The sequence below is a fragment of the Scyliorhinus canicula genome, chromosome 4 (genome assembly GCF_902713615.1).
Source record: "Scyliorhinus canicula chromosome 4, sScyCan1.1, whole genome shotgun sequence".
Lineage (NCBI taxonomy): Eukaryota > Metazoa > Chordata > Chondrichthyes > Carcharhiniformes > Scyliorhinidae > Scyliorhinus > Scyliorhinus canicula.
This window is the reverse complement of record NC_052149.1, coordinates 120,639,404-120,661,261: the sequence shown is the minus strand read 5'-3', so window position 1 is coordinate 120,661,261 and position 21,858 is coordinate 120,639,404. Positions and strand designations below refer to the sequence as shown.

Genomic DNA, 21,858 nt, shown 5'->3' with positions numbered 1-21,858 from the left:
AGACAAGGGAAGAATAGCAACACACATGCAAGTAATTTAGGGTAACAAAACCAGAGTGGGACCAACATGGACTAAAATTGCACCAGCAAGCAGAAAAATGGCAAATTCACAATTCCAGCATGACGAATTGGAATTGAATGTGGTATGGTTGGCATGGTGACAATGTAGCAACAGCTTGTTGTGACAAACTTGTAAAGCATGTATTTGTGTACTGGTGGTCAGCTGCAATTTAATTGGAAGAAGTAACTTGCGTTTACATCATGCCTTGTTATCCCAAAGTCCTTTACAGACAATTATTTATTGTCAAAGCGCAATCACTGTTGTTACGTAGACAAATCCAAGAATCATGCTGGTCCTGAATTCTAAATTAAATGAATGACCAGTTAATCTTTTTTTTGGTGATGTCAATTGAGGGATAAGCATTAGTTGAAAAATCATGAGAACTCCTTTTAGATAGTGCTACATGACTTCTACATCCACCTTGACAAAAAGACCAAAGGCAGCTCCTGAAGCAACACAGATTCTCAGAACGGCACTGAATTGTCAGCCTACATAACATGCCCATGACTGAGAGTGGGGTGGAAACATCACTTTTCAATTGGCAGGGGGTAGTACCACTGCGCCACGTTGACATATTTATTTTTAAATATTTTCTGTGAAATACAACAAAAACACCATTAACAATGTGAAATACAACAAAACACCATTAATGATTAAAAGATGTTTAACAGTTCCATGAAGATGATATCAAGTAAACAAGAGAGCAAACATGTAAACAACATTACAGCTGGAGGAGAGAGGGGCGGGCATTACAAAGGAAATGGGGAGAGTGCACGGTCAACATGTTCCCTCTTGGGTAACAGAAAGGAGTAACAAGCCCGGAGAATCATGGATGACCAGAGATATTCAGGATTGATGAGAAGGAAAAGGGAGAAGCAAATCAATGGAGGCATTAGTGGGGTCCAGAAAGTGCAAGACTTAAGAAAGCAATTAGGAGAGCAAAGAGGGGATACGAGAAAGTTTTGGCTTGTAAAAGTAGGGAAAACCCCAAGATATTCTATCAATGTATCAATGGGGAGAGGATAACCAGTGAAAGAGTAGGGTCCATTAGGGACCAACAGGGAAATCTGTGGCTGGAGCCGGAGGACATTGGTAGGGTATTGAACAAATACTTCACAACTGTCTGCACCCAAGAGAATGAGGAGGTAGATATGGAAGTCAGGGAGAGAGACTGTGAGGCTCTTGGGCAAATTGTCATAGGTGGTGGCAAGGTACTAGAGGTGTTGGCAGATTTAAAAGTGGACAAATCTCTAGGTTCAAATGAATTGTGTTCAGGATGCTGTGTGAGGTGAGGGAGGAGATTGCAGGGACTCTGAAGCATATTTTTAATTCCTTTCTGGCCACGGGGGAGATGCCAGAGAACTGGAGAATAGCTAATGTCGTCCAACTATTTTGAAAGGTTGTGGAGATAAGCCAGGGATCAACAGACCAGTGAGTCTCATGTCAGTGGTAGGGAAATTATTGGAGAAAATTCTAAAGGAGAATCATTCTCCACTTGGAGAGCATGGCTTTAACAGAGGGAAGTCATGCCTAACAAATGTGATTGAATTTTTTCAGCATGTGACCAGGTGCGTAGATAAGGGTAGTGCAGTTGAAGTAGTTTACATGGATTTCAGCAAAGCCTTTGACAAGGTCCCACATGGGAGACTTATAAAGAAGGTAAATGCACATGGGATACAGGGTAACTTGATAAGGTGGATTCAAAATTGAATTAGTTATAGAGGGCAGCACAGTGGCAGTGGTTAGCACTGCTGCCTCATGGTGCCAAGGTCCCAGATTCGATCCCGCCCTGGGTCACTGTCCGTGTGGAGTTTGCATATTCTCCCCGTCTTTGTGTGGGTTTCGCCCCGACAACCCAAAGATGCGCAGGGTAGGTGGATTGGCTACGCTAAATTGCCCCTTAATTGGAAAAATTTATTTGTTAAAAATTGGATTCGCTGTAAGAGACAGAGGGTGATGGCAGTGACAGACGTCTGCTTTAGTGACTGGAAGCCAGTATCCAGTGGCAAACCACAGGGATCTGTGCTGGGTCTCCTATTGTTTGTCATTTATATAAACAACATAGATGACTGTGTGGAGGGAGAAGGTTTAGTGGGTTTGCAGATAACACAAACATTGGCCGGGTGGTGAACAGTGAGATTGTTTGTGTCTCTTGGGTTACAGGAAGAAATGGGTGGGATTGTCAAATGGGCAGAAAAGTGGCAAATGAAATTTAACCCTGAAAGTGTGAGGTGATACACTTTGGAAGGAGTTATGTGACATGGAAGTATTCAATGAATGGTCTGACACTGAAGGTCCGAGGAACAAAGGGACCTTGAAGTTTTTGTCCATAGAGTAATTTAGGGCAGCATGGTAGCATGGTGGTTAGCATAAATGCTTCACAGCTCCAGAGTCCCAGGTTCGATTCCCGGCTGGGTCACTGTCTGTGCGGAGTCTGCACGTCCTCCCCGTGTGTGCGTGGGTTTCCTCCGGGTGTTCCGGTTTCCTCCCACAGTCCAAAGATGTGCGGGTTAGGTGGATTGGCCATGCTAAATTGTCCGTAGTGTCCTAAAAAGTAAGGTTAAGGGGGGGTTGTTGGGTTACGGGTATAGGGTGGATACGTGGGTTTGAGTACATAGAACATAGAACAGTACAGCACAGAACAGGCCCTTCGGCCCTCAATGTTGTGCCGAGCCATGATCACCCTACTCAAACCCACGTATCCACCTATACCCGTAACCCAACAACCCCCCCTTAACCTTACTTTTATTAGGACACTACGGGCAATTTAGCATGGCCAATCCACCTAACCTGCACATCTTTAGACTGTGGGAGGAAACCGGAGCACCCGGAGGAAACCCACGCACACAGGGGAAGGACGTGCAGACTCCACACAGACAGTGACCCAGCCGGGAATCGAACCTGGGACCCTGGAGCTGTGAAGCATTTATGCTAACCACCATGCTACCCTGCTGCCCCTCATGCTACCCTGCTGCCCCAGGGTAGGGTGATCATTGCTCGGCACAACATTGAGGGCCGAAGGGCCTGTACAGGGTGCTGTACTGTTCTAAGATCTCTGAAGGCAGATGGGCAGGTTAATAGGGTGGTGAAAAAGGCTTATGGGACATTTGCCTTTTTCAATCAAAGCATAAAATACAAAAGCAGGGAAGTTATGCTGGAGTTGTATAGAACTTTGGTGGGGCCACAGCAGGAGTAGTCTGCGCAATTCTGGCCGCCACATATAGGAAGGATGTGATTGCACTGGAGGGGGTGCAGAGGCGATTCACCAAGATATTGCTGGGATGGAACATTTAAGTTACGAAGAGAGGTTGGATAGGCTTGGGTTGTTTTCACTGGAGCAGAGACGACTGAGGGGTGACCTGATCGAGGTGTACAAGATTATGCCGGGCATGGAGAGGGAGAAGCTGTTTTCCTTAATTGAAGGGTCAGTTACGAGGGGCACACAAGTTCAAGGTGAGGAGTAAGACTTTTCAGGGGGATTTGAAGAAAAACCTTTTGCACAGAGGGTGGTGACGGTCTGGAATGCACTGCCTGGGAAGGTGGTAGAGGTGGGCTGCCTCACATCCTTTAAAAAGTATCTGGATGGGTGGCACGGTGGCGCAATGGTTAGCACTGCTACCTCACGCCGCCAAGGATCTCAGTTCAATCCCGGCCCCGGGTCACTGTCCGTGTGGGGTTTGCACATTCTCCCTATGTGTGTGCGGGTCTCACCCCCACAACCCAAAGATGTGCAGGATAGGTGGATTGGCCATGCTAAATAGTCTCCTTAATTGGAATAAAAAAGAATTAGGCATTTACATTTTTTTTTTTAAGTATCTGGATGAGCACGTTTTTAAAAAAAATTAGAGTACCCAATTCTTTTTTTTCCAATTAAGGGGCAATTTAACTAGGCCAATCCACCGACCCTGCACATCTTTTTGGGTTGTGGGGGCAAGACCCACAAAATCTGGATGAGCATTTGGCACATCATAACATTCAAGGCCAAGTGCTGGCAAATGGGATTAGGCAGACAGGTCGGGTTTTTTTTCATGTATCGGTGCAGACTCGATGAGCCAAAGGGCCTCTTCTGCACCGTAGTATTCTGTGATTCTGGGAATATTCAGAAACATTCCACTTGTCTGCAGAAGACGAGATGATGTTGTAAATTTTTCCTCAAAATTACTGATAAATTACATTATTTTTGTAGAAATGCATGGCCGCTGCAAGAACTTTGAAGCTATTAGCCTTAATACGCCATTTTAATTCATCCAATTGAGCCTTATAGGTCACTTGCAGATGCTATAAATCAGCATTTCCATTGATCGCTCTCTTTTGTGGCAACCTGGCAAGGCCTGGATTTTAGGCCCAATAAAATTGGACATCTTAAATTAAGAATCGGACACTTCAAATCAAATTGCAGTGAACCTCAGGCAGGCTGATGGGAATTCGGACTTAACCAAAGTCAAATACACTACACACAGACAAACTGCCAGGACGTGGCTGGACCTACCTTGTCAATCACACATCAGGAGATAATCGGTTCCATTGATTTTTTTTTTAAAGTATCCAATTTTTTTTCCCAATTAAGGGGCAATTAGTGTGGCAAATCCACCCTGCACATCTTTTGGGTTGTGGGGCGAGACCCACACAGACAAGGAGAGAACGTGTAAACTCCACACGGACAGTGACCCAGGTCAGGGATTGAACCTGGGACCTCGACACAGTGATGCAGCAGTGCTAACCACTGGGCCACCCTGCCGCCCTAATCGGTTTTATTGATATGCACCGATTTGTTTTGGGTTGCCTGGACCGAACCAGACTTTCGGGTGCCCAGAATTCCCACGGTTACCTTATATGGCAACAGGTTACGTGTGAGCAACACCACCAGAGATGGACACCTGGGGGTGGGTCCCGGTGTCCCCTCAAACGGCCATCATCAAATCCATTGGGTGTTGAGACCCCCCTCCCGAAGTCTCATTGGCTGAAAGCCAGAGAAGTTTCTGAAACGGTGTGAAGGGAGTGGGATAAAGGTAGACACCCAAGATACACCCCAGCAAAGACTCGGCATGGAGGCGATCGAGACCATCCTGAAAACAGATCAGAGAAGGGAGCAAGCAGCCAGCGCCACCTTTCTGACTATGGCCATGAGGAACACGAGACTAAGAGAATCGGACCTGCGGCTCGACCAAGTTCATCAGCACAGGTAGTATCACAAATCTTTATAGTGATTGTTACTGGGTTAATCTGAGATTTATTATATTGTATTGAATAAACTTGATTTGTGTTGTCCTTTGTTCTCCTCGTCAATAACGACCTCTTGGTAAAACTTTTGATTAATACACTGGTCGAAGTATCTGAGATTTCACAGATGTTACACTCTGTACAAATGCTGAAGATGCTGTGAGGCATTTCAGTGAGGCACTATAATATTATTAACAGTGCTCCCCAGTGAATTTAAAACAGGGCAAATAAGCAGGAGGAGCTCAAATACATGTTGCCTAGATGAAGTTAATCAGACGAAGGATGAAAATGACACTGATCAGTTTGGAAACCTCACAGGAGGTCATATGCATCAGTCACCAGAGAGCACCTTACAGCCGGGCAATCACAAGTACCCTCATGTCATCACCCAACTCCACCCTGACCTCAGTCTATCTGTTGCTGCAACAATCACCCATACCTTTAGACTTGATTATTTCTATGCACTCCTGACCCGTCCCCCGTCTTCCACCCTCCATAAACTTAAAGGCCATTTGAAATTTAACCGTATCCTAAATTGCACTAAGTACCATTGTCCTATACTTGTGTTTGTTGACCTACATTAGATCCCAGATAAACAAAAATTTTAAAATGTCATCCATTTTTTCCAAATCTGTATATGGCCTCAGCCCATCCTACCCATCCCTCCCCCACCAGCCTTATGACCCTCCAAAAAAAGCTGCACTCCAAATATGTTGTTATGCAAATCCTCAACTTTAAAATTGATATACCATTGGTGGTCATACTTTCAGCTGTGTTGATTGCATGTTAATTGTATGCAGGTGCTGAGCATTAACTGGGTAGTCACTTTTGTCACTAAAAATAAGCAGCGATGCCAGCAGTTGGCAGCTGAGAACCGGATCGGAGCCTGAGCCCCACTGTGCGAGGGTGCCAGCTACGGACCTTAATGAGAAGATAGAAGCGGATTCCAGGCACAGAACTCTTATATGAAAGCTACCCTGCCCACCAGAACGAGACATACAGGAAGAGGTGTGTAGAAAGACTGAAGAACAGTCGGACAAAGCTGTTAAGACAGGTGCAGGCATATGGGATAGAATCCAAACTGCAGCCTGAATGTATTTTAGCTCGTGTAAGAGGTCATGGAAGAAGAATGAAGAGCTCTGAAAGCACTAGATGCCCATTTCCCATAGCTGTGGAAAAAGGGAAGTTTAACAGAGGTTCTGCATACTTGGAGAATACAAGTGAATTCGAACAACTTGACAAAATTCAACAGGAGTTCCTCAACGAAGAACAGGCCATCACAGAGGAGTACGGGGCAAGCTTATGCTTTGATGAAGTCTGCTTGAATGCCATTCTTGATGGATTTTATGTTCCTGACAGACTCACGTGCCAATGGTGACAGGAACTATCTAAATGTGAGCAGTGAATTTATAATTTGACTCTGTGGGATGTGCATTAATACAAGGAAGGCGACAGTGCAGCAAATTCGAGCTCTTCTTGAGCAGTGTCACTGAACATACACGCACATTGTCCAAGCTTCACAGTGATAACATACACGCACATTGTCCAAGCTTCACAGTGATAAGCAGCACAGAAGCAGAACCTCCGCTCAGGAGCTGCAAGGCCTGTGATTACCTGTCTGTTGTCCTATAGTTACACTGAGTTTTCCTGGATCTCTTGCAAGAGCAATGATGAATTCTGGTCCTCCAATTTTAAATCAGCTCAATAAGAACAACGCGAGCTGGCAACATGGCACGTTATTGTGCATTCTGTATTCTACTTTAATTTTTTTTTAAATTCATTTACAGGATGTGGGTGTCGCTGGTTAGGCCAGCATTTATTGCCCATCCCCTGTTGCCCTTCAGAAGGTGGTGATGAGTTGCCTTCTTGAACCGCTGCCCTTGAGATGTAGGTATACCCACTGTGCTGTTAGGGAGGGGCTTCCAGGATGTTGCCTCAGCGACAATGAAGGAACGGCAATATATTTTGAAGTCAGGGTGGTGAGGGGAACCTCCAGGTGGAGGAGTTTCCAGGTATCTGCTGCTCTTGTTCTTCGAGATGGTCGTGGTCATAATCCAATGAATATTTTTTTATGTGTCTGGGGATGTACTAACAATTGGAAGTGCTTGTTTAGTTTTCAGTAAGATTGTTTAATAAAAGTGACAAAAATAAAAGATACAAATTGAAACTCTGTTTGGTTAAGAGGCCCATGCTTGCAATTTGTAACTCGGGAAAATAAATGCCTATGGAAGATAGAAAAATTGGTTCCAGTTCTATCCTTCCTGAATTATAACATGGGAACAGAGAATGCTTATCTAAAGGTTAGAAACTAAGAAAAGAAATTCAGACAGAAAATTAAAATCCTAATGGCTATGTGGGGGGGTAATAGCAGAAAGCAATTGTAATTGCCGGGGATGTGATCACCCTCAAAATTTTCTTGGGAGTCTAAACAACATGTCCAGTGAAAATAAAGTGCATTTGCAGACAAGGGTCATGTCCCTATAAAACAGAAAACAGGGTCTGGCTTTGGCATGGTCACTTCCAACAAGAAGTAAAATCAGAAATAAAGGTGTGAAATGTGAGGTGAAACAAAAAGAAAACTTCTAAACAATTAGAGTTGTGGTTCGGGAATTACAGTTCCCATCAGGCTTCGGGGTTTCTGTTCATGTGCCAGCCAGAAATAGGTCCGCACATGCACGGTTCATCTATTTTCACATCTTCTGGCTGGGAACCAGACCGTTCACAGGTACAGAAGGAAAAGAAGTGATACAATACGAAACTGCAGGTCAGGTGGTCCGAAAAGCAACACCATTGCAGTGAAGGTGTCCCAGGGAACAGGATACAGATGTGGGGACAGGGAGAAGGCTCCAAATAAAGAAGATTCCAAACCAGGAAGTGGAGCAGAAACAGGTACCAGATTCCAGGTAAGGGGCAAATTGGACATCAGAAGCAGATCCTGTCAAATAAAGTTGAGGAAAAGAAACACGGTAATAGGCTCCATATAAAAGATAGAGAGTTGCAGGGAGCAGACTTGAAACAAAGTGGGCTCGTGTGATACCTGAAGATTCGAGAGCACAGCCAAAGGTTGGTGACTCAGTGCTGCAGGCCCAAAGTGTAAAAGTACCCTTTTGGAGCAGAGGTGTTCTGCTTGGCATGGCATATGAAAGTGTGCTGGGAAGGTGAAGCTTGGGTATACGCAGAGATCCAGAGGAAAGTAGTCTCCAGAGGCTAATTAGCTCACGGTGTGACAAGCTTCTGGGTGGGTTGTTGAGATATCCATAGAATCTACTTTGGTCACATCTGTCATTTACAGTGTGGCATGTCTGACTGTAGTTCGCCAATTGTTTCACATGTATTGTATACTTTCACTGATTATATTATATTGATATTTTAAATTGGGTTATCTTTCCAAATTTGTATGGGTCTGTAAGGATATAACTGGGGCGAAATAATCATGAACACGTGAATCATTTTATTTGTGTTTATATTGAGATTTTTCTAACCTTTGTGTCTGGCATACTATAGTCCATGTTTCTTATTTAAGAAATATTTTACTTTGTGTTAGGAGGTCACCAGGAAGGGCAGCACGGTGGCACAGTGGTTAGCATTGCTGCCCAATGGCGCTGAAGTCCCATGTTCAATCCCAGCTCTGGGTCACTGACCATGTGGAGGTTGCACATTCTCCTCGTGTTTGCGTGGGTTTCGCCCACATAACCCAAAAGATGTGAAGGATAGGTGGGTTGACCACGCTAAATTGCCCCTTAAATGGGAAAAAAATGAATTGGCTGGTCTACATTTTTTTTTAAAAAAGGTTATCAGCAGACTCCTCACAATTTGTTCAGTAACCTGCCTCCACTGTTTGTAAAAAAAATAAAAGTCCATCAAGCCAGGTTTCATTCTGGGATCAGACTTGTCCAGTAGTCACATCAGCGGGATCACAACAAATGGATGTCAGTCAATAAGATGGTAATGAAGGTTTGGACCTTCTGTTTGATGCCACGGAGGAAATATACAAGAAAGATTACCTTTTAATGAGGCATGGTCAAACTTTGATAGATTTTGGAAAACAGCCAGGTTCCTGGAATACATCATGAACTTGAACAAATTGTACAAGACATAGAACATAGAACAGTACAGCACAGAACAGGCCCTTCGGCCCTCGATGTTGTGCCGAGCAATGATCACCCTACTCAAACCCACGTATCCACCCTATACCCGTAACCCAACAACCCACCCCATAACCTTACTTTTTAGGACACTATGGGCAATTTAGCATGGCCAATCCACCTAACCCGCACATCTTTGGACTGTGGGAGGAAACCGGAGCACCCGGAGGAAACCCACGCACACACGGGGAGGACGTGCAGACTCTGCACAGACAGTGACCCAGCCGGGAACTGAACCTGGGACCCTGGAGCTGTGAAGCATTTATGCTAACCACCATGCTACCGTGCTGCCCTAGACAATTGATGAAATTCAATCGGAGGATCCCTGAATCAGGACTAGCATTAAAATTCCTTGAATGTTCCAAGGTGTCACATATGGACTGGCTACTGATTCTAACTGGCATTTGGTTCACAGAGTGAGACACTGTTGGACCAGATGGCTGCTGCCCTGAAAAGATTCTTGGGGAACCAACCATTTCCTTCAGCCTTCATGGAAGAATTCGGAGATTCTACAGTGACACAAAATAGAGGGTGCTCAGTGATTGCCAGATTGGATGCAGATATTGGAAGCAATGATCAATTGAAGGATTAAAATCAGGCAGAATAAGGATGAAAGCACCTTTTACAAACCTGGCTGTGACAACAAAAGACAAAACAACAATAGGTGAATGAAACCTAAGAATGCCCACAAAATAGTTGTAGATGTGGCCTGATTAGATGCAAGTTGAGAGGAGGAACCTCCAAATGACACATGATAAAGAATGAGTAAAAGGATGAAGATAATAATGAATCCAAATAACTTATATTGATCAGAACGCGTTTTGTCCTGCAGTGTATGTTGGGAAAAATTTGTAACTTCCCCCGAGCATGAGATCTTATGGTCCTATGCATAGAAGCAAAATGTGGAACAAATCAATAAAAATGGTAGCTTGATTCACTAAGCAATGAGAATCACACCCGTTTGAGAAATATACAACTCGGGTTCCAAAGAGTCATATTTGACTCAAAACGTTAACACTGTTTTCCTCTGTAACCCAGCTCAGTTCTTCCAGCATTTGCTATTACGCCCCCTTTTCAGATGATAGAGCTTATTTGATTATTCAATGGAAATATGCTATGCCAAACTATACAGGATCATCCAGTGGGATCAGAGGTCCTCAGGAGTTACCAGATCTCAAATGGAGCATATAACTGGCCACAATATCGTCAGGCTACCAGGAGGAATCAATCTTCAAACAATAAGTATACCCATGGTTTTCTTTCTCAAAGTCAATTAACTTCTTCTCGTTTTGCGGTGGCACGCTGGTGCAGTGGTTAGTCCTGCTGCCTCGCGGCACCGAGGATCCGAGTTCGATCCCGGCCTCAGGTCACTGTCCGTGTGGAGTTTGCACATCTCTCGGTATCTGCGTGGGTCTCACCCCCACAACCCAAAGATGTGCAGGATAGGTGGATTGACCACACTAAATTGCCTCTTATTTGGAAAAGAATAATTGGGTGCTCTAAATTCATATTTTAAAAAAACTTCCTCTTGCTTTACTTAAAAAGAGTTGAAAGCACTCACAGTTTTTCCAATAGTCGGCTAGTGCTCTTGGTCCGGAAGGAGTCTTTCTCATCAAGGTCTCGGATTTTGCGTGCCAATTCTCGAACTTCCCTACTCAGCTTATTGTACCTGTTAAAAATAAAAAAGGTTGAAAATCTAATTTTTCGCCGTGAAATAACTGGTTCCATATTTTGGCTGGACAATTAAAGACAAGTTGGATAAAAGGCAACCATTGGCTATATTGGACCCACTTTTAAAAAATTATAATTTCAGGCCATTAGCAAGTCATATTTAAGGAAAACAGCCTAACCCAGGTTCTGAACCATGATCCCCAATTATCACTACTAATCTCAAAGTGATTAGGTCAAAGTTTTAAACTTTCAGACTGTCCATTGTCTTGGAAGCTCTGGACAAAAACAATCATCAGTTTGGTTCATGCATGGTTCAGCGTGGGTGACCTTGTAGGCAATTCCAAAAATATACTGCGATCCAAGGATTTTGAGGTTTTTCATAGAATTTACAGTGCAGAAGGAGGCCATTTGGCCCATCGAGTCTGCACCGGCTCTTGGAATGAGCACCCTACCCAAGCCCACACCTCCACCCTATCCCCATAACCCAGTAACCCCACCTAACACTAAGGGCAATTTTGACCCGGAGGGCAATTTAGCCTGGCCAATTCACCTAACCTGGGGGAAGGGCGGGGTCTCTGTCTCCTGGGGGAAGGGGGGGTCTCTGTCTCCTGGGGGAAGGGGGGGGTCTCTGTCTCCTGGGGGGGGGGGGGGGTCTCTGTCTCCTGGGGGAAGGGGGGGGTCTCTGTCTCCTGGGGGAAGGGGGGGGTCTCTGTCTCCTGGGGGAAGGGGGGGGTCTCTGTCTCCTGGGGGAAGGGGGGGGTCTCTGTCTCCTGGGGGAAGGGGGGGGTCTCTGTCTCCTGGGGGAAGGGGGGGGGGTCTCTGTCTCCTGGGGGAAGGGGGGGGGGTCTCTGTCTCCGGGGGGAAGGGGGGGGTCTCTGTCTCCTGGAGGAAGGGGGGGGGGTCTCTGTCTCCTGGGGGAAGGGGGGGGGTCTCTGTCTCCTGGGGAAGGGGGGGGTCTCTGTCTCCTGGGGGAAGGGGGGGGTCTCTGTCTCCTGGGGGAAGGGGGGGTCTCTGTCTCCTGGGGGAAGGGGGGGGTCTCTGTCTCCTGGGGGAAGGGGGGGTCTCTGTCTCCTGGGGGAAGGGGGGGGTCTCTGTCTCCTGGGGGAAGGGGGGGGTCTCTGTCTCCTGGGGGAAGGGGGGGGTCTCTGTCTCCTGGGGGAAGGGGGGGGTCTCTGTCTCCTGGGGGAAGGGGGGGTCTCTGTCTCCTGGGGGAAGGGGGGGGTCTCTGTCTCCTGGGGGAAGGGGGGGGTCTCTGTCTCCTGGGGGAAGGGGGGGGTCTCTGTCTCCTGGGGGAAGGGGGGGGGTCTCTGTCTCCTGGGGGAAGGGGGGGGTCTCTGTCTCCTGGGGGAAGGGGGGGGTCTCTGTCTCCTGGGGGAAGGTCTCTGTCTCCTGGGGGAAGGGGGGGGTCTCTGTCTCCTGGGGGAAGGGGGGGGTCTCTGTCTCCTGGGGGAAGGGGGGGGTCTCTGTCTCCTGGGGGAAGGGGGGGGTCTCTGTCTCCTGGGGGAAGGGGGGGGTCTCTGTCTCCTGGGGGAAGGGGGGGGGTCTCTGTCTCCTGGGGGAAGGGGGGGGTCTCTGTCTCCTGGGGGAAGGGGGGGGTCTCTGTCTCCTGGGGGAAGGGGGGGGTCTCTGTCTCCTGGGGGAAGGGGGGGGTCTCTGTCTCCTGGGGGAAGGGGGGGGGTCTCTGTCTCCTGGGGGAAGGGGGGGGGTCTCTGTCTCCTGGGGGAAGGGGGGGGTCTCTGTCTCCTGGGGGGAGGGGGGGTCTCTGTCTCCTGGGGGAAGGGGGGGGTCTCTGTCTCCTGGGGGAAGGGGGGGGTCTCTGTCTCCTGGGGGAAGGGGGGGGTCTCTGTCTCCTGGGGGAAGGGGGGGGTCTCTGTCTCCTGGGGGAAGGGGGGGGTCTCTGTCTCCTGGGGAAGGGGGGGGTCTCTGTCTCCTGGGGGAAGGGGGGGGTCTCTGTCTCCTGGGGGAAGGGGGGGGTCTCTGTCTCCTGGGGGAAGGGGGGGGTCTCTGTCTCCTGGGGGAAGGGGGGGGTCTCTGTCTCCTGGGGGAAGGGGGGGGTCTCTGTCTCCTGGGGGAAGGGGGGGGTCTCTGTCTCCTGGGGGAAGGGGGGGGTCTCTGTCTCCTGGGGGAAGGGGGGGGTCTCTGTCTCCTGGGGGAAGGGGGGGGTCTCTGTCTCCTGGGGGAAGGGGGGGGTCTCTGTCTCCTGGGGGAAGGGGGGGTCTCTGTCTCCTGGGGGAAGGGGGAGGTCTCTGTCTCCTGGGGGAAGGGAAGGGGGGGTCACTGTCTCCTGAGCTGGGGGGGGGGTCACTGTCTCCTGAGCTGGGGGAAGGGGGGGGGTCACTGTCTCCTGAGCTGGGGAAGGGGGGGGGTCACTGTCTCCTGAGCTGGGGAAGGGGGGGGGGGGGGGTCTCTGTCTCCTGAGCTGGGGGGGGGGGGGGGTCACTGTCTCCTGAGCTTTGGGGGGGGGGGGGGGGAGGGGGGGGTGTCACTGTCTCCTGAGCTGGGGAAGGGGGGGGGGGGTCACTGTCTCCTGAGCTGGGGAAGGGGGGGGGGGGGTCACTGTCGCCTGAGCTTGGGGGGGGCGGGGGGGGGGTAACTGTCTCCTGAGCTGGGGGGGGGGGTCACTGTCTCCTGAGCTGGGGGGGGGGTCACTGTCTCCTGAGCTGGGGGGGGGGGGGTCACTGTCTCCTGAGCTGGGGAAGGGGGGGGGGTCACTGTCTCCTGAGCTGGGGAAGGGGGAGGGGGGGTCACTGTCTCCTGAGCTGGGGAAGGGGGAGGGGGGGTCACTGTCTCCTGAGCTGGGGAAGGGGGGGGGGGGGGTCACTGTCTCCTGAGCTGGGGAAGGGGGGGGGGTCACTGTCTCCTGAGCTGGGGAAGGGGGGGGGGGGTCACTGTCTCCTGAGCTGGGGAAGGGGGGGGTCACTGTCTCCTGAGCTGGGGAAGGGGGGGGGGGGTCACTGTCTCCTGAGCTGGGGGGGGGGGGGGGGGGGGGTCACTGTCTCCTGAGCTGGGGAAGGGGGGGGGGTCACTGTCTCCTGAGCTGGGGAAGGGGGGGGGGGTCACTGTCTCCTGAGCTGGGGAAGGGGGGGGGGGTCACTGTCTCCTGAGCTTTGGGGGGGGTGGGTCACTGTCTCCTGTGCTGGGGAAGGGGGGGGGGGGTCACTGTCTCCTGTGCTGGGGAAGGGGGGGGGGGGTCACTGTCTCCTGTGCTGGGGAAGGGGGGGGATCACTGTCTCCTGTGCTGGGGAAGGGGGGGGATCACTGTCTCCTGAGCTGGGGAAGGGGGGGGTCACTGTCTCCTGAGCTGGGGAAGGGGGGGGGGGGGGGGGGGTCACTGTCTCCTGAGCTGGGGAAGGGGGGGGGGGGGGTCACTGTCTCCTGAGCTGGGGAAGGGGGGGGGGGGTCACTGTCTCCTGAGCTGGGGAAGGGGGGGGGGGGGTCACTGTCTCCTGAGCTGGGGAAGGGGGGGTCACTGTCTCCTGAGCTGGGAAAGGGGGGGGGGGTCACTGTCTCCTGAGCTGGGGAAGGGGGGGGGGGTCACTGTCTCCTGAGCTGGGGAAGGGGGGGGGGGGGGGGGGTCACTGTCTCCTGAGCTGGAGAAGGGGGGGGGGGGGTCACTGTCTCCTGAGCTTTGCGGGGGGGGGGGGGGGTCACTGTCTCCTGTGCTGGGGAAGGGGGGGGGGTCGCTGTCTCCTGTGCTGGGGAAGGGGGGGGGGGGGGTCACTGTCTCCTGTGCTGGGGAAGGGGGGGGGTCACTGTCTCCTGTGCTGGGGAAGGGGGGGGGATCACTGTCTCCTGTGCTGGGGAAGGGGGGGGATCACTGTCTCCTGAGCTGGGGAAGGGGGGGGGTCACTGTCTCCTGAGCTGGGGAAGGGGGGGGGGGGGTCACTGTCTCCTGAGCTGGGGAAGGGGGGGGGGGTCACTGTCTCCTGAGCTGGGGGGGGGGTCACTGTCTCCTGAGCTGGGGAAGGGGGGGGTCGCTGTCTCCTGAGCTGGGGAAGGGGGGGGGGGTCGCTGTCTCCTGAGCTGGGGAAGGGGGGGGGGGGGTCGCTGTCTCCTGAGCTGGGGAAGGGGGGGGGGGGTCGCTGTCTCCTGAGCTGGGGAAGGGGGGGGGGTCGCTGTCTCCTGAGCTGGGGAAGGGGGGGGGGGGGTCACTGTCTCCTGAGCTGGGGAAGGGGGGGGGGGGGGGGGGGTCACTGTCTCCTGAGCTGGGGGAGGGGGGGGGGGGGGGGTCACTGTCTCCTGAGCTGGGGAAGGGGGGGGGGGGTCACTGTCTCTTGAGCTGGGGAAGGGGGGGGGGTCACTGTCCCCTGAGCTGGGGAAGGGGGGGGGGTCACTGTCCCCTGAGCTGGGGAAGGGGGGGGGGGGGGGGGTCACTGTCCCCTGAGCTGGGGGGGGGGTCACTGTCTCCTGAGCTGGGGGGGGGGTCACTGTCTCCTGAGCTGGGGGGGGGGGTCACTGTCTCCTGAGCTGGGGAAGGGGGGGGGGGTCACTGTCTCCTGAGCTGGGGAAGGGGGAGGGGGGGTCACTGTCTCCTGAGCTGGGGAAGGGGGAGGGGGGGGTCACTGTCTCCTGAGCTGGGGAAGGGGGGGGGGGGTCACTGTCTCCTGAGCTGGGGAAGGGGGGGGGGTCACTGTCTCCTGAGCTGGGGAAGGGGGGGGGGGGGTCACTGTCTCCTGAGCTGGGGAAGGGGGGGGTCACTGTCTCCTGAGCTGGGGAAGGGGGGGGGGGGGTCACTGTCTCCTGAGCTGGGGAAGGGGGGGGGGGGGGGTCACTGTCTCCTGAGCTGGGGAAGGGGGGGGGGGGGGGTCACTGTCTCCTGAGCTGGGGAAGGGGGGGGGGGTCACTGTCTCCTGAGCTGGGGAAGGGGGGGGGGTCACTGTCTCCTGAGCTTTGGGGGGGGTGGGTCACTGTCTCCTGTGCTGGGGAAGGGGGGGGGGGTCACTGTCTCCTGTGCTGGGGAAGGGGGGGGGGGGGGGTCACTGTCTCCTGTGCTGGGGAAGGGGGGGGATCACTGTCTCCTGTGCTGGGGAAGGGGGGGGATCACTGTCTCCTGAGCTGGGGAAGGGGGGGGTCACTGTCTCCTGAGCTGGGGAAGGGGGGGGGGGGGGGGGGGGGGGGTCACTGTCTCCTGAGCTGGGGAAGGGGGGGGGGGGTCACTGTCTCCTGAGCTGGGGAAGGGGGGGGGGGGGTCACTGTCTCCTGAGCTGGGGAAGGGGGGGGGGGGGGGGGGGTCACTGTCTCCTGAGCTGGGGAAGGGGGGGTCACTGTCTCCTGAGCTGGGGAAGGGGGGGGGGTCACTGTCTCCTGAGCTGGGGAAGGGGGGGGGGGGGTCACTGTCTCCTGAGCTGGGGAAGGGGGGGGGGGGGGGGGTCACTGTCTCCTGAGCTGGAGAAGGGGGGGGGGTCACTGTCTCCTGAGCTTTGCGGGGGGGGGGGGGGGGGTCACTGTCTCCTGTGCTGGGGAAGGGGGGGGGGTCACTGTCTCCTGTGCTGGGGAAGGGGGGGGGGGGGGGGTCACTGTCTCCTGTGCTGGGGAAGGGGGGGGGTCACTGTCTCCTGTGCTGGGGAAGGGGGGGGGATCACTGTCTCCTGTGCTGGGGAAGGGGGGGGGATCACTGTCTCCTGAGCTGGGGAAGGGGGGGTCACTGTCTCCTGAGCTGGGGAAGGGGGGGGGGGGGGGGGTCACTGTCCCCTGAGCTGGGGAAGGGGGGGGGGGGTCACTGTCCCCTGAGCTGGGGAAGGGGGGGGGGGGTCACTGTCCCCTGAGCTGGGGAAGGGGGGGGGGGGTCACTGTCCCCTGAGCTGGGGAAGGGGGGGGGGGTCACTGTCCCCTGAGCTGGGGAAGGGGGGGGGGGGGGTCACTGTCCCCTGAGCTGGGGAAGGGGGGGGGGGGGGTCTGTCCCCTGAGCTGGGGAAGGGGGGGGGGGTCACTGTCCCCTGAGCTGGGGAAGGGGGGGGGGGGGGTCACTGTCCCCTGAGCTGGGGAAGGGGGGGGGGGGGGTCACTGTCCCCTGAGCTGGGGAAGGGGGGGTCACTGTCCCCTGAGCTGGGGAAGGGGGGGGGGGGTCACTGTCCCCTGAGCTGGGGAAGGGGGGGGGGGGGTCACTGTCCCCTGAGCTGGGGAAGGGGGGGGGGGGTCACTGTCCCCTGAGCTGGGGAAGGGGGGGGGGGGGGGTCACTGTCCCCTGAGCTGGGGAAGGGGGGGGGGGGGGGTCACTGTCCCCTGAGCTGGGGAAGGGGGGGGGGGGGGGTCACTGTCCCCTGAGGTGGGGAGGGGGGGGGGGGGGGGTCACTGTCCCCTGAGCTGGGGAAGGGGGGGGGGGGGGTCACTGTCTCCTGAAACTGGGGACGGGAGGAGGGTGCGAGGTCACTGTCTCCTGGTTTTTGAGGGGGGGTGCGGAGGAGACACTGTCTCCTGGGGGTTTGAGGGGAGAGAGACACTGTATCCTGACCGGGTGGGTTGTTGCTTTCATCTCCCCAACATGGCGGCGCCCTTAGCTCCCCTCCTCGGGCCGGTCACCTCATGCCGCCTTCGCCAAGCTCACACTCACTTTGTGTAATCCTCTCTCCGCTGAATGCGAAACCGGCGCAGCACCTTCACCTCACTCAGGTTGTTGTCCACCTCCCAGGAAATAAAGTCAACTTTCTTCAGGAGCTTTTGCTCGTGGAACTTGAGTTTCCGCACCATGGTTACCGGGGTCCTCAGCTACAGACTGCGCTGTCTGCAACGCTGCCTGATCACAATTTGTATTTCCCTGAGGCAGAGCTGAGTTACTATAGGTATCTGAGTGTCCAGAGAGCTGAGTTACTATAGGAGTCTGTGAATATTCAGAGAGAGAACTGAGTTACTACAGGAGTCTGTGAGTATTCAAAGAGAGAGCTGAGTTACTATAGGAATCTGTGATTATTCAGAGAGCTGAGTTGCTATCGGAGTCTGTGAGTATTCAGAGATAGCTGCGTTACTATAGGAGCCTGTGAGTATTCAGAGAGCTGAGTTACTATGGGAGTCTGTGAGTATTCAGAGAGAGCTGAGTTACTATAGGGGTCTGTGAGTATTGAGTGAGAGCTGAGTTATTATAGGAGTCCGTGAGTATTCAGAAAGGGAGCTGAGTTACTAGAGGAGTCCGTGAGTATTCAGAAAGGGAGCTGAGTTACTATAGGAGTCTGAGTATTCAGAGAGAGCTGAGTTACTATAGGAGTCTGTGAGTATTCAGAGAGCTGAGTTACTATAGGAGTCTGTGAGTATTCAGAGAGAGCTGAGTTACTATAGAAGTCTGAGTATTCAGAGAGAGCTGAGTTACTATAGGAGTCTGTGAGTATTCAGAGAGAGAACTGAGTTACGATAGGAGTCTGTGAGTATTCAGAGAGAACTGAGTTACTATTGGAGTCTGTGAGTATTCAGAGAGAGCTAAGTTACTATAGGAGTCTGTGGGTATTCAGAGAGAGCTGAGTTATTATAGGAGTCTGTGAGTATTCAGAGAGAGCTGAGTTACTATAGGAGCCTGTGAGTATTCAGAGAGAGAGCTGAGTTACTATAGGAGCCTGTGAGTATTCAGAGAGAGCTAAGTTTCTATAGGAGTCTGTGAGTATTCAGAGAGCTGAGTTACTATAGGAGCCTGTGAGTATTCAGAGAGAGAGCTGAGTTACTATAAGAGTCTGTGAGTATTCAGAGAGAGCTGAGTTACTATGGGAGTCTGTGAGTATTCAGAGAGAGCTGAGTTACTATAGGAGTCTGTGAGTATTCAGAGAGAGCTGAGTTATTATAGGAGTCAGTGAGTATTCAGAGAGCGCTGAGTTACTATTGGAGTCTGTGAGTCTTCAGAGAGAGAGCTGAGTTACTACAGGAGACTGGGACTATTCAGAAAGAGACCTGAGTTACTATCGGAGTCTGTGAGTATTCGGAGAGAGAGCTGAGTTACTATCGGAGTCTGTGTGTATTCAGAGAGAGCTAAGTTACTATAGGAGTCTGTGGGTATTCAGGGAGAGCTGAGTTACTATAGGAGTCTGTGAGTATTCAGAGATAGCTGCGTTACTATCGGAGCCTGTGTGTATTCAGAGAGCTGAGTTACTATAGGAGTCTGTGAGTATTCAGAGAGCTGAGTTACTATAGGGATCTGTGTGTATTGAGTGACAGCTGAGTTACTATAGGAGTCCGTGAGTATTCAGAAAGGGAGCTGAGTTACTATAGGAGTCTCTGAGTATTCAGAGAGAGCTGAGTTACTATAGGAGTCAGTGAGTATTCAGAGAGAGAGCTGAGTTACGATAGGAGTCTGTGAGTATTCAGAAAGGGAGCTGAGTTACTATAGGAGTCTGTGTGTATTCAGAGAGAACTGAGTTACTATAGGAGTCTGAGTATTCAGAGGGAGCTCAGTTACTATAGGAGTCAGTGAGTATTCAGAGAGCTGAGTTACTATAGGAGTCTGTGAGTATTCAGAGAGAGCTGAGTTACTGTAGGAGTCTGTGAGTATTCAGAGAGAGCTGAGTTACTATACAAGTCTGTGAGTATTCAGAGAGCTGAGTTACTCTAGGAGTCTGTGAGTATTCAGAGAGCTGAGTTACTATAGGAGTCTGTGAGTATTCAGAGAGAGCTGAGTTACTATAGGAGTCTGTGAGTATTCAGAGAGAGCTGAGTTACTATAGGAGTCTGTGAGTATTCAGAGAGAGCTGAGTTACTATTGGAGTCTGTGAGTATTCAGAGAGAGCTGAGTTACTATAGGGGTCTGTGAGTATTCAGAGAGAGCTGAGTTACTATAGGAGTCTGAGTATTCAGAGAGAGAGCTGAGTTACTATAGGAGTCTGTGGGTATTCAGGGAGAGAGCTGAGTTACTATAGGAGTCTGTGAGTATTCAGAGAGCTGAGTTACTATAAGAGTCTGTGAGTATTCAGAGAGAGCTGAGTTACTATAGAAATTCTGTGAGTATTCAGAGAGAGAGCTGAGTTACTATAGGAGTCTGTGAGTATTCAGAGAGAGCTGAGTTACTATAGGAGTCTGTGAGTATTCAGAGAGAGCTGAGTTACTATAGGAGTCTGTGAGTATTCAGAGAGAGCTGAGTTACTATAGGAGTCTGTGAGTATTCAGAGAGAGCTGAGTTACTATAGGAGTCTGAGTATTCAGAGAGAACTGAGTTACTATAGGAGTCTGACTATTCAGAGAGAGCTGAGTTACTATAGGAGTCTGTGGGTATTCAGAGAGAGCTGAGTTACTATAGGAGTCTGTGATTATTCAGAGAGCTGAGTTACTACATCTGTGAGTATTTAGAGAGAGCTGAGTTACTATAGGAGTCTGTGAGTATTCAGAGAGAGCTGAGTTACTATAGGAGTCTGTGAGTATTCAGAGAGCTGAGTTACTACAGGAGCCTGTGAGTATTCAGAGAGCTGAGTTACTATAGGAGTCTGTGAGTATTAAGAGAGAGCTGAGTTACTATAGGAGTCTGTGAGTATTCAGAGAGCTGAGTTACTACAGGAGTCTGTGAGTATTCAGAGAGAGAGCTGAGTTACTATAGGAGTCTGTGGGTATTCAAAGAGAGAGCTGAGTTACTATAGGAGTCTGAGTATTCAGAGAGAGCTGAGTTACTATAGGAGCCTGTGAGTATTCAGAGAGCTGAGTTACTATAGGAGTCTGAGTATTCAGAGAGAGCTAAGTTACTATAGGAGTCTGTGGGTATTCAGGGAGAGCTGAGTTACTGTAGGAGCCTGTGAGTATTCAGAGAGAGCTGAGTTACTATAGGAGTCTGTGAGTATTCAGAGAGAACTGAGTTACTATAGGAGTCTGTGAGTATTCAGAGAGAGCTGAGTTACTATCGGAGTCTGTGAGTATTCAGAGAGAGCTGAGTTACTATCGGAGTCTGTGAGTATTCAGAGAGAACTGAGTTGCTATAGGAGTCTGTGAGTAATCAGAGAGAGCTAAGTTACTATAGGAGCCTGTGAGTATTCAGAGAGAGCTGAGTTACTGTAGGAGTCTGTGAGTATTCAGAGAGAGAGCTGAGTTACCATAGGAGTCTGAGTATTCAGAGAGAGCTGAGTTACTATAGGAGTCTGTGAGTATTCAAAGAGAGCTGAGTTACTATCGGAGTCTGTGAGTATTCAGACAGAGCTGAGTTACTATAGGAGCCTGTGAGTATTCAGAGAGAGCTGAGTTGCTATAGGAGCCCGTGCGTACTCAGAGAGAGCTGAGTAACTATAGGAGCCACTGCGTACTCAGAGAGAGGGATGAGTTACTAAAGGAGCTTTTCTACGCGGCAGCAAGATAGCATAGTGGTTAGCACAATTGCTTCACAGCTCCAGGGTCCCAGGTTCGATTCCCGGCTTGGGTCACTGTCTGTGCGGAGTCTGCACTTTCTCCCCGTGTGTGCGTGGGTTTCCTCCGGGTGCTCCAGTTTCCTCCCACAGTCCAAAGATGTTCAGATTAGGTGGATTGGTCATGCTAAATTGCCCTTAATGTCCAAAATTGCCCTTAGTGTTGGGTGGGGTTACTGGGTTATGGGGCTAGGGTGGAGGTGTGGGCTTGGATAGGGTGCACTTTCCAAGAGCTGGTGCAGATTCGATGGGCCGACTGGCCTCCTTCTGCACTGTAAATTCTATGAAAAGGAGTCTGTGTGTATTCAGATAGGGCCATATTTAAAGAGAGGGAACGGAGTTACTGTAGGAACCTGTGCGTATTAAGAGAGAGAGCGGAGTTACTATAAGAGCCTGTATGCCTTCAGAGAGAGATGAGTTAACATAGGAGTCTGTGTGCATTCAGAGAAAGAGGTGAGTTACTGTAG

At 51.6% G+C, this 21,858-nt stretch overlaps 1 protein-coding gene across 1 annotated transcript in view; it reads right to left on the bottom strand.

Annotated features, from left to right (window-relative positions):
* imp3 (IMP U3 small nucleolar ribonucleoprotein 3) overlaps nt 1-17,891 on the bottom strand; it is a 322,483-nt gene extending 304,592 nt beyond the window's left edge. The window contains exons 1-2 of the mRNA XM_038795137.1: nt 17,647-17,891; nt 10,987-11,094 (exon numbers count right to left, since the gene is read on the bottom strand). Of these exons, the coding sequence (XP_038651065.1) occupies nt 10,987-11,094; nt 17,647-17,783 (245 nt within the window). The 5' untranslated portion in view covers nt 17,784-17,891. The remainder of the gene's footprint in view (nt 1-10,986; nt 11,095-17,646) is intronic.
* Nucleotides 17,892-21,858: the final 3,967 nt, after the last annotated feature.